Source organism: Rhododendron vialii, chromosome 4a, assembly GCF_030253575.1.
Source record: "Rhododendron vialii isolate Sample 1 chromosome 4a, ASM3025357v1".
In the NCBI taxonomy this organism is placed as follows: domain Eukaryota; kingdom Viridiplantae; phylum Streptophyta; class Magnoliopsida; order Ericales; family Ericaceae; genus Rhododendron; species Rhododendron vialii.
In genome coordinates this window covers 12072348-12085762 of record NC_080560.1, presented here as the reverse complement: position 1 = coordinate 12085762, position 13415 = coordinate 12072348, and the positions used below count along the sequence as shown (strand labels likewise).

General features: G+C 37.4%; 1 protein-coding gene across 1 annotated transcript in view; it reads right to left on the bottom strand.

The window, feature by feature from the left end:
• Window positions 1-7920: 7920 nt before the first annotated feature.
• Window positions 7921-13415, bottom strand: part of LOC131321791 (ankyrin repeat-containing protein ITN1-like) — a 38852-nt gene continuing 33357 nt past the window's right edge. Inside the window, exons 5-6 of the mRNA XM_058352741.1 lie at window positions 8736-9032; window positions 7921-8091 (exon numbers count right to left, since the gene is read on the bottom strand). Coding sequence (XP_058208724.1) covers window positions 7921-8091; window positions 8736-9032 — 468 coding nt within the window. The remainder of the gene's footprint in view (window positions 8092-8735; window positions 9033-13415) is intronic.

The window sequence follows — 13415 nt, the reverse complement described above, 5'->3', positions numbered from 1 at the left end:
CTCCCTCCGTCCCTTTTTAAGTGTCCTGCTTCGTAATTCCAACTTATTAAAAAGACATCATCATTACACCTTTCACATCAACTTTTTCCTCCACTTTCCCTACTTACCCATTATCATTACATTTTTACTCACTAACTTTTCAAAATAAAATCTACTTTCAGGGACAAAATAGACAATACACCAACTTTTACCCCCTAACTTTACAAAATGGACACTTATTAAGGGACAGCCCAAAATAAAATACTGGACAAAAAAAAAAGGGACGGAGGGAGTAGTAGCTAAGCCTAGAATCATGCCCCTCCTTCAGTACCATATATCATATGTCCTCGCCAAAGTAACTTTATCCCTAGGAGATCCACAAAACGATACCATTAAAATATCATCCATCACTAAGGAAATCCTTCATATATACCGTCAGATCGAAGAAGGGTAGGAAATTAAGGCGGAATTAATGATCTTTAAAATTGATTTGGAGAAAACTTACGACAAAGTGTCCTGGTCTTTGTTCCTTGCAGATATATATACGTACCTCCTTTATTTTGATTAATTCTAACACTTTATATATGCATGGATTGAGTTGATTATGAGTTGTGTCGTCTCTGGTGTTAGCATTGCCATACCGCAATGCTAATACCAGAGACGAATTTCCTTCCAGTAGACGAGGCGATCCCCTTTCACGCTTTTAGTTTGTTCTTTGTTGCATGGAAAGACCGTCTATATATCATGATGATAAATCAAAAGGCTAAAAGAAGGGTTGTGGAAAGTTATTAGAGCATCTCCAGCCTTGTTCCATTTTAAGACTCAAATTTAAAAATGGGGCAAAAACCATAAAAATTTCTCTCCAATCTTTGACCCAAATCCTTCCCCATTTTGGGTTTTATCCATTTTTTTGCCCAAATCTGAGACAACTTTTGCCTTGATCCATTTCTCCAACGGCTAGTTAGAGAGAGAGAAAGAGGAAGATGTGTAAAATTTGGGTTTGATGGTTGGAGATGTATCTACCCAAAATGGATTTTTACCCAAAATTTAACTCAAATTTGAGGAAAAATATGGATGAAGGCTAGAGATGCTCTTAAAGTCTCCAGACTTCAACTCCTCTTACAACTTGAAATATAAAAAATAGATATCATAAACCACCTCACAATGTACAGTAAGAGAATTTGTTAATTTAGAATTGTGGTTCCTAGTCCTATATTCTAGAGATCCTTAGCAAGTAGTCGTAGACTCGTAGTTACTGTAAGAGAATTTCTTGCGACGAGCTTACCTCTCAATAAGGGGGCATACATCCCCCAAAGGGAACACCAAGGAAGATTTTTGAAGGGACAGTGTCGTAGCCAATGGTGACACGTCGGCTGGCGCTTATCGCCTATCTCATTGAAACAGACGACGAGTTTTTCTCTCAACAAGGAGGTAACCCCCAAAGGGAACACCAAGTAAGATTTTCGAAGGGACAATGCCGTACGTAACCAATAGAGATCCATCGGCTTGCGCTTGCCGCATGCCTATCTCATTGAAACAAGTGACGAGTTGACATCTCAACAAGGAGACATCCCTCGAAAGAAACACCAATGCATCATGAAGAAAGATTACCGAAGGGACAGTATCGACGTAGCCAATGGATGAGATCCATCAGCTAGCGCTCGCCACCTATCTCATTGAAACAGGTCCTATCTTCTGAGAAATCTCATGATCACTATCCTTTCATCTCTCCTAATCTTCTCATCAATTAATGCTCTCTCCCATAAAATCTTAAATTAAACTATACATAGAAAATAAAAAAACCCTAAAACAAAAAAAAAATCTATCAAAAATAACATAAAAACACACAACTCATCAAAAACTAATCAAAGAAGTTTATTGAAAACGTAGATATGTAGAATTTCATAACACAATTTAATGTAAAAAAAAAAATTGTAAAATTTCCTTGTAAAAACAATATTGTAAAATTCCGTATAAATGAGTAACGATAAAAATTCTGAATCTACCATAATAAATTTATGACTGCAAGTTTGAAACACAGTGCCCAAGTTGTTCATGAATGATCATAAATTTATCTTCAGAATTATAAATTAATATACGATGAGTGAATCCTCTAGTCTGAAACACAAGTCGCCAAGTTCTTTAAGAGTTTCGATAAACTCATTATAAACAAATTTACCACTTAATTTCATCCGTGAGATTTATACCCTTGTAAGGTTGAAACAGTACTAGTGTGTCAATGTACCACAGAGAGAGCAAGCGAAAGAGAGAGAGAGAGAGAGTCTTCATTGACGGAGAACGGAGAGTCGAGAATCAGGAATACATGCAGAAATTGAAAATTACGAGAAAAACTATATATATATATATATATATATATACATATATATACAGTCCGGATCCAATGAGGGATCTCTTAAAGCCTTACGGTGCGGGACTCCCATTTTCCAATCGAATTGCGACGATCCGAGCAGCTCAAAGTGTGCAGAACGTGATTTTAAGAGTACCCGCGAGAAATCAGCAAAAAAAATGATCAGAAAGGGTTTGATTCGAGCAGTTTTTTATTGAACCGTTCAATAAAAAACTGTTCGGATCAACCCCTTCCCAATCATTTTTTTTCTGATTTCTCGCGAGTACCCTTAAAATCACGTTCTGATCACTTTGAGCGGCTCGGATCGTCGCAATTCGATCGGGAAATGAGAGTCCCGCACAGTAGCACCGTGCGGGATCTCTCATTGGATCCGGACTGTATATATATATATATATATATATATATATATATATATATATATACACACACACACACACTACTATTTAAAGAATTATTAGTCTCCATATGATTCCTTAAAAGCTCCGTTCAATTGTCGAGAATACTGTGTGAAAAATTGGTTCCCAGAAAAAGTGAAGTGAGGTGAAGTAAAAGAAAATAAAATTTATTTTCCTGCGTATATTAATTCTGTTTACAAGACATCTTGCAGGAAAATAAGAATTTCTTCATTTTGGCAAGACCTATTTTGCAGGACAGTATTTCTGGGTGAAAAAGTTGACGTTGTGGGTTCTACACACAACAAATTACAGAAAAGTTGATTTTTCCTTCATTTCCGTACAGCTGAACAGGGCCTGAGAATTGAAACTATACCCCCATCAGTCATCAAACATCACTGATATTTCTAAACGATAACATACGTTATATCTATCCGTTTTATTTTTATTTTTTTTTGGGATCCGCATCCGTTTGATCGGTTAACTCCTTATATTATTTCAAAAAATTTGAGTTGACTAACCCAATTTTCAAATTTTGGAATTCGTAGCATTTTCAAATGATGATGAAATCAATCATATTCCTTTTGTGATCTTCAAAACAACTTTGTTGAATACTACTGCGTAATTTATTTTTTGTGAGTTGTAATTCGCAGCGTTTTCAAATGATGATGAAATCACTCCTATTCCTTTAATGATCTTCAAAACAACTTCGTTGAATACTACTGCGTAATTTTTTTTTTGTGAGTTGTAATTCGTAGCGTTTTCAAATGATGATGAAATCACTCCTATTCCTTTTGTGATCTTCAAAACATCTTCGTTGAATACTACTGCGTAATTTATTTTTGGAAAAAAAACCGAAATGATTCCTGTAGTTTAGTGGTTATGTCAATTTGATGCCTACAATTTGAATTGGCTTGATTTACACTCTGTAGTTTTCATTTTGTTTCAACTTGGTCCAATTACTAACTGTCGTTAGCCTCCGTTAACCCTAGACACAAATGGGTTCCTTTTCTAGTGAATTACCGAACCATTTCTTCATTAACCTCGCAAATCTAAAATCTTTTCCTAAAAAACAAAACGGAGTTACTTTTTTCCAAAAATCGGGTTCTTTGGCTCGTGTTCTTTTTTCTAAAATACTTGAATTATTTTTCCGATATTCAAGAGATGACCAGACACCCCTAAACTCTATACTTGGTGGAGACTCTAAGTTTTTTTCTAAACTCCTTTTGTGACCCAAACTTTGGCCGGATTTGATTCTCCTTTACCCGGAGATATGTAGGCAGCTTGATGAAAGCTCGGTTCCTTTTTAAAATAAAATCCACTTCATTTTCTAAAATTCAAACATTTTTCAAAAATAGCTAAACCCCTTTTATAGAACACAAAACTCCTCATTTTTTCTTTCTTTTCAAGAACCACGTCGCAATCTATAGGAATAAGATCACTTATTCAGGCCTTAATCCCTCTCACTCCTTCCCCCCGAAGGCGAACAAGACATGTTTCGGTCAAACCCAAAATCCCTGGCGTGACAAATGGAGAATAGAAGCCGTGACAAAAAATGGATAAGGGAACAATGAGGCTCTGTGTTTTGGTTCAGATGTATATTAGGGTAAGAGGTGAATGACAGATTACAATTTTAACCCTACAAAAGGGGCTCATTCGTGTCTAGGATTAACAGAGTCTAACAACAGTTAGTAATTGGACCAAGTTGAAACAAAATGAAAACTACAGAGTGTAAATCGAGTCAATTCAAACTGTAGGGACCAAGTTGACACAAACACTAAATTACAAGGACCATTTCGAATTTTTTCCCTTTATTTTTTGTGAGTTTCTTTACCTCCTGCACCTTCTCTAATTCTGGGAAGGAGGAAAAACATATTAGTGATTAGTTATCTGCGCTTTGTTATAGCCTATGTTAACTGCCTATATGGTGCATGAAATTTAGGACTTAGTGTGTGCATTTTGTTTCCATTTGGCAGGTGGTAATTCCATTTGAAGATATCGATGAGGTGTGTAGCTTCTTCCATTTTGAATTGTGGTTATTCCCTCCTTGTGTTGTTGAATGAATCGAATGTCTTCACGTCATATCAGTTTCTGAGGATTGCAACTCTTTTGTCATATCTACGAATACTTATCAAAAAAGATTTCTTTCGTAATCCAGCCATTACAATTATTCTTCGCATGGGTACAGGAGGGCATGGTGCGCCTCCCTTGGGAAGTCGTGATGGTTAGTCATCAATGTCTAAGTGTTGTTAAGGTTCTTATGAAATTTTGCTTCAGTACCGGAAAACATTTGTTTCATGAACTACTTTATAAGAATTTGTTGACCTTATCCCCGGCCGTCTCATAATGAATTTCGAATAGGAAAGTTATTTTGTTGTGATATAATTAATGTGAGAGTACATATTACTCAAACTAAGAAAGTGAAACAATATTTCGCCCTCGTGTGCAACAAGAACGATAAAAAAGCTGTGTGCCTACAAAATTTACCATGTATGGTTTCAAATGGTACGTTTTAGCTTTCAAATGGGGGAAAGTCTTCAATACACAACTCTTTAAGGTGTGTACTATATGCACTTATTGTGTGGTTCATATTGTGCCACCTCATAAAAAATTCCTTATAGGACCGGTCATTCATAACATTTTATTTCGTATCGTAACTTTTATACTAAAAATTCGTAACTTTTTATCAATATGATTCGTAACTTTTTAGCAATAGATTCATAACATTTTGAGAATCATAACATTTTAGTGTGTTTTAATAAGGGTGCATATGATACACACCCAAATAAAGAGTGTGTATTGTAGCACTTCCCTTCAAATGGGGGTGCATGTACTTAAATTTTCCTATTTAGTTGTCTATCACCTTGGAATTGGAGTCAATGTGTCATGATGCTCACACATGACACTTATTTATCACTCACAAGTATCATAGGAAAATAATATAATTCACAGATCTACTGGTATGTGTAAAATATGCACAGTTATAAATTGCTTGAATTCATACACTTTTAGTAGCAATTGATAACAATATGTATGAATTTATACTAATATTTTCTTAAAGATTCAACTTAGTATAGCAATTCATTATCCTTTGCAAAATTATTATAAAAAAAAAAAAAACTTTTCCTAACTCAAAACATCAAGATAAAAACTCATAACAGAGAAATGCTATGAACTCAAAAATAATGCCATTAACTTTTACAGAAATATTACTCCCTCTGTCCCAAAATACTTGTCTAGTCCATACAGAACAAGGATTTAAAACTTGAGAAACTCTACAATACACACCCCTTAAAAGGGTGTTCCATATGCACCTATTTTATAGTTCATTCATAATATTTTAGCGTGTTTCATGACTTTTGTTCTAGATCATTCATAACTTTTCAGCAGTACGATTCGTAATATTTTAATTATGATTCATAACATTTTGGTATATCTCGTAACCTTTATACGATTCGTAACTTTTTAGTAATACGATGCGTAACATATTCTTTATAATTCATAATATTTTGGGGGTGCATTTTTTTTTTTTGGAAAGGATCACGATATTATAGAAACTCATGAATGATTTACATCTTTGGAAACCAAAACTTCCACAGCAGGCGGTAAACATCCTGCTTGGAAAACAAAAAACCTATCAGCACAAAATGCTGCCAAACCATGAGCAACTGTATCAATGTCCCTACTACACCAAACGAAAGACCATTTCCTAGTTTTTGCCCAAGATCTGATGTCATCCACAATTGTTCTGATTTCCCACGGACATGGTTTCCCACGGACATGGAGGCTTTCCATCCTTAAAGCAGTTTATAAGTGCTAGACAGTCTGATTCAAAGATTACTTCGTTATAATCCATCTCCACTGTTGTACTACAAGCTATGCGAAGGGCCCAAGCTTCAATAACAATTGCTGAATGGGCAACAATTTTACCCATACGCCAAACAAGAGCGGATCCACCACAGTCTTTGGCGATAACGCCAAATGCAGCCAAGCTGCTGGAGGATTTAAAAGCTCCATCAGAATTAAATTTAACCACATCAGGTGGGGGGGGGGGGGGCGACCAATGAGAAGCTCTGCTAGCTTTTGGAGGATTGATGATATTGGGGCCTTTGAATAGCGCTGCAAGATAGTCTCTGCATGCAGCTTTGGCTTTCTCAATCACATCACTTGGGTTTGGATATTTTCCGGAGAAAACAAAGGAGTTCCTGGCTTTCCATATCGGCCAGCAGATCTGAAAGATGTCTGCCGCATCATTTGCTGAGGTTTCTTTTGTCAAGTTTCCACAAAGGAGGTTTTCAATCCGGGGGTGCATATGATACACACCCAAATAAGGAATGTGTATTCTAGTATTTTCCTTAAAACTTATATGAACTTTCAATATAATTTGAATTATTTTTCAACAAGACTCAGACTTATTTTTCAATAATTTGGAGGATCTTGTTGGGCAATGGGCTCTCAATTGGGTAAATTACTAGGTTCGAGCCCAACGCTCAACAAGATGAATGAATATAAGCCAAGTCCAGGGCAACAGCATGGCTAGTTTAAAAAAATTTCAGCCGATGGATACTACGGGCCTACTTAATCAAAATGAAAATAAGACGTTGTCATGAAAACAAGGAGAAATTTTTGGGTGCCAGGCGGGTACCACCTGGTGCCCACTCGGCGCATCCGGACCGTTCATTTCGGTTTTGGACAGTTCGGATTTGGAGAGAGAAAAAAGAGAGAGAAAGAGGAGAGAGAGGGTTGGGATGAGAAAAGAGGAGAGAGAGGGTTTCAATCTGAGTCGTCCAACACACTTTTGGACGGCCCGGATTGGCTGCTCGGACACCAAATGGGCACGGCTACGTGGTACGCACCCGGTACCCAAAAACATTGTCATTTAATTGGAAATATACTAAGGGGTGTTTTGCCTTAATAATTAAGTCGATTTTTTTTTTTGGTCTCTATTCAAAATTTTCTTTTTCCTTTTATGTATGCAAGTGTCAACCTCCATATACACACATAAAAATATAAATTCACAAACAAACTGATTCTACATGTCCAGGTTTTTATAAACAGGCCAATCGCGAATCGCATAGTACATGTAATCGAATATCAACACCTTTGTGTCCATCATTATTAGGGCCAGCACGATAGTAAAGAGAAACATGAAGAATATCAAAAAGGAGGCCAAGAAGGGTCCTAACTTACCCTCAAGAATATAGCCTTGCCCAAACGCGGTGGCAGAGAAGCCGTGGAGAGGATAATCGTGATGCAAGAAAGAACGGTTTTGACCGGTATTGCTACGTGGAAATCGGTGGTGTCAAACTGTGACAGCTGGATTAACATCAGAGTCGCTAGGGACAGAGCCGGCTTATAGCCAAGGCCGGGGAAGCCGGTGCTTCCGGCCCCCGGAAAAAATTAAAAACGAGGGGTCCCAAGTTTTTAGGATCCCTATATATATATATATATATGTGGTCCAAAAAAAATTGCACTAGTCTCATTTACACAAAATAAGCCCAATTGAAATTTAGAAGCCACAATTAAAATAGGGCTAAATTGTGAAATTACTCATTAGAAACACTGAGGCATTAAAAAAAAGAAAAAAAATAAGGCGTATTCCATAACAAATACATATTCTTTATTTGTTTCAAATTTACTATTTTGATTTCTTTTAATACTACTCCCTCTGTCTCAATTTGTTTGTCCAATTTGCGAAATACAAGTTTTTAAGGGAACACAATCATTGCACCGATAAATGATCAACTTTCCAAAAGTTGCCCTCCAAACTTTTTGAAAAAAATTACTTTAGTTCATATGGTAAGGGACAAAAAGGGAATTTTGTAGCCTTTGATCCGTCTTTTAAAGTGGATAACCATTTTGGAACAAGTAAAAATCAAATATTGGACAAACAAATTGGGGCGGAAGGAATAGAAAAATGCATAATGGTCTCATTTTCGAAGTGCGCTTCCGGCCCCCGAAAGTCTTGAGCCGGCCCTGGCTAGGGAGAGGAAAACGAAGAAAAGAGCTAACCCGATGTACGCCATGAAGAACTGCACTTCTTGCCTGTTGCTTTTGAGAAGCATGGGTATGCCCGTGTTTTGATCAAAGCCTCTGGGCAGGGTAAAAAGGGCTGCGAAATTGATTGTGCCGATGAGAATGGCCACAACTATCAAGTTGTTGCTCACGTGCTTGGCTGCATTCTCGGCCTGTTCTCGTAGAGCTGAGTGATTTTCTTCGAATAGCTCCTCTGCTGACTTTCCTTCAACGTTACGAAGGTGCCATAAGTGCGGATAAGAATCATGCTTTACGCGCTGTGGGATAGGAAAAAGTCATCAATCAGGTGAGTTTAGTGTAAACAATTATTGGATTGAGAATTCACAAACATGGAACTCTCAATAAACCAAAGGCAAATCGACTGTATCCATCCATTTCTCTTGACTTAGCCGTTAAACATATATCCAACCATTTCTCTTGACTTCTCCATCTCTAGTGCAATTTAATTTTCAATTGTTTTGAGGGTGGTGGATTGATTATGGCATGGGTTTTGATTAGGTATTCCAATTACATCAGGTTTTGAATTTTGAGTGTAAAGATCAAAGCATTGGGACAGAAGGTTGTTTACATCCATTTTTGGCCAAATTCTAAAAAGAAATTTGTTAATGGATTAATGGCGAAGCACAAGGGCTTTTGGAAAATCTCTTTTACAAAAAATTTTGCTTGGCAAGCTGTTCAAGATAAAATAGCCACAAGGTAAGTGCTGGTGTCCTGGAATTTCATTGCTGATAGTAGCTTAACAGAGTGTCCTTTATGTCATTCAGAAGAAGAAACCTCATCCCATCTTCTGCTTCATTGCCAATTCTCTTGGAAGGTCTGATAAAATATTATGCAATGGTGGTAAAAGTCACTTGGGTTTGTCCTGCTACTTTTGAGTCAAATTCTAAGCTTATAGTTTGGCAACACTTTTTGCAATCTGGAAAAACAGTACTACTTGGAGATTGGACTTTGGAGTATGTGTTTTTGTGGCTAGCTAGGAAGTAGGAACAATGAGGTGTGCAGCAATGGCATAATGGCAAGTTCAACGCATAGTTATCAATTCCTTGGGTACCTGACATAAAATGGTACACACCTCTTGGTGTTCCGTATCGACAAAAATACCGGCCTGTACTAGTCGTACCTGGCCTATACCAGCCAGTACCAGTCATTTTCCGGATATCGGCCGATACAAAAACAATTATATATTTTTAAAATTAAATATGCACTTTTAAGGTATTTTAAAGGAATTTTATGATACGAAATCCATATTATGCATGAATTTAAAGATATTTTTACAAAATTTTGAGTCCATTTTATATTAATCATTTTAATTTGTTTTAAGAACTAGTATTAAGGTGTATCAAAATGCTAGAATTTGTTTTATTTCTCTATTTTAAGTTTTGCAACTATACCGATACACGGGGTGGTTCCGGTACACCTAAAAAAACATCTAAAAAAAATACCCCAAATCTCAATCTAGTTTTCGATCAAAATTTGATAATCCGAGCTTCTCAATGTGTTCAGAACGTGATTTTAAGGGTACTTGCAAGAAATCGGCAAAAAAAAAATACCGAAAATGGCTTGATTTGAGCAATTTTTTATTTAACCGTTCAATAAAAAACTATTCAGATGAAGCCCTTCCCAGTCATTCTTTTTGCTGATTTCTCGCGAGTACTCTTAAAATCTTGTTCTGATTACATTAAGCGGCTCGGATCATTGAAATTCGATCGGGAACTTTGGGGTGTTTTTTTAGATATTTTTTTAGATGTCCCCAAAACCGCCTCAATACATAAATACATTAAAATACCTAAAAATATATAATCCGAAATGGCACCAAGATACAAATCGGTGCTGATACGTACTATTTCAGGAGAAAAATCGGTACGTGTCATGACACAAAACCATAAGTTTAAAATTCGTGACCGGCCAGCGATTCGAGGATCACCTTGGGCCTTTACTATGTCTGTAAAATCCTTTTATAAAGTACCAATTTTATGAATAGATAAATAGGTGCATAAAAATACATACAGAGCTGTCCAACGTGCAATTGAAATGCATACCCGCCTACCGTCGTTAAATTACAATATTAGGGCCCACAACTACGGCACCACCAAATAACAACAACTTTGAATTATTACAATCTTGAATATTATTATTTATTTCAACAGCAGCACAACAATCACCAAATATTAACCACACGATAACCACTTAGCCAACTTTACTCCTGTATCCTGAAATAGTTTCATAAACACAAAACCATTCCAATGAGCATCACGACATACCAAGGTTACATAATTAACATGGGGAATAGCTAGACAATAATTTGATATTCTCATAAGAAAATGATAACAATTATTTAAGAGAGGAAAAGTCAGTTTTCAAGCTCGAAACTACTAAACCACATTTGTGAAAATACGCATATTGAACGATGCATCTATCATGAGCGGATCACCGGTAACTGATCTGGGGAGCGACCCAATAGGCAAGAAATGATATCAAGTCCCTAGGATACCCGGCTATATCCTTTAACATTTTGGGTGCCAAATCTAACGCCCTTATTTCTTTTTTGATATGTGTAATACATTTCATTCTTTTTCCTTTAAAATACATATCCCATGCTTATCATTGAAATTCCATCTTTCCAATTATGCTCATTATGCACTAGACGCTTCCGTACAAGCCTTCCATTTTCACAAATTTAACGTTTCATAGTCGCAAGACATTAAAAATAAGCTATGCAACCAAGGTATATTCGCAACTCATCCATGACGCGTGAATCATAAACTACCGCACGTACAATTATATTGAGCAACACCTGAGAGAGAGAGAGAGACAGAGAGAGAGAGAGAGAGAGAGAGAGAGAGAGAGAGAGAGGCGTGCATGCATGGGCCATGGCAGTGGCGGCCATGGTTGCTGCGTATCCTTCTTCTTCGATCTTTTAAAGTTTAGCTACCTCCTATTTCCGAAATATGTTTTTCTATTCCCCTGTTCTATAAATACCCTTTTCTTTTTCTTTTTTTGACATAAAAGAGAACTTCATTTATATAAAACATGATAATACAAAGAAAAGGGAAATAATTAATATTACAACAGTTTTATCACAAATATGAAAGAAAAAAAACAAACGCTGCAATAAACCTCCATAGCCAAAGCTATCATTAGACTCCAGTAAGCAAGTAGCCATTCAACGAACCGCAATAACCCAATCATCCTCCAGTAAGCAAGTAATTATTCAACGAGCCGCAATAACCCAACATCCGATACCAAAGCCTTCTCAAACCAAACCGCAACCAAAAGCTAAAACGGAATGCGCCCATTAAACAACGGCCGAAACAGATGAAGAATACGAGACTAGTGCTTGCGATAGTGTGAAATGTGGGTGAGAGTGCCCATGTGCGAAAAAAAACAACGAAGAAATGACACCACTAAAGGAAGTGCATGAGTGAGGTGAAACATAACCGGTGACTACAACCAACAGACCCGAGAAATAGGAGAAAGGACCGATCGGGACGGTAAGGGGAAAACTTCACCGGGGGAACCGATCGATCGAATCCAACTGAAGACAGGAAAAGGACCGATCGGGACGGGAAGGGAAAAACTTCACCGGGGGACCTATCGGAACCAAATAGAAGATAGGGAGGACTGATCGGGTCACACACGGCTACCACGCATACATGCAAAAGGTAAGAACCCCAAATCACAACAAAAACAGAAAATAAAACAGAAGCCGGGGCCCCAAAAATAGACCCAACGACAGCGGGAGCACTAAACTCCACATGCAAAAGCAAAGCACAGTCATGGAGAAACTAAGAAGACTAAGAAGACATCTCTCTGCATCTACTGCACTTTAACTTGATCCAGATGCAGTCATTGATCCACCATCCATCAAAACCGGCAGGCGGCAAGGGCGGCAGTTGCGACAGGGGGCAGCGGCTAGGTCAGCGGCCACAGCCTACGGTGGCTCACTGACAATAGAGCGGGCCTAATCAGAAACGAAAGGAGAACGACAGCCGTACGGCGACGATGACCGGAGAACGAGCCCATGCGGACGGTGGAGGAGTTGGCTGCGCAGATTGGAAACAAAAGGGAAAACCAAGATTTGGACAATATCTCACCGACAGTGAAACCAGTCAAGATTGGTCGACGTGTTATCCGGTCTTCGTTTTCGGAAAATATCCAAAAACCCACCATCGAGTTGAAAATCATTCAAAGAATAACCGTGGCGATGGGATTTCATGAAGGAAACTTGAAAAATACTTTTCAAACTCTTAGGATGAAAATTCGGGTTATCACAGTACGATAGCCAATAGGATATTAATGACTTTTGTTCAACATCAGTGATTATTCAATGGAGGATTTTAGGAGGTGTTTGAGTTGGATTCCACTGTTGAAAAGTTAACTACCTTCCTTTTGTTTACCTTAGTGTTTAATCAACTTTTTGGTGGATGTCTTTTTCTTATCTTTGGGTTTGATTGGGCACAGGTGTAGGAATGCCAACCTCGTTGAAATGTCGTTGTCTAGTAGTTTGATAATTAACTTTGTCCATATCCTCTTGATGTTCCCGTTATAAAATTTTCACAATCATTTTTTAATATGTGTAGAATGTAATTTTAAGGGTGCCTACGAGAAATTAACAGAAAAATGATCGGGACATGCTTAAT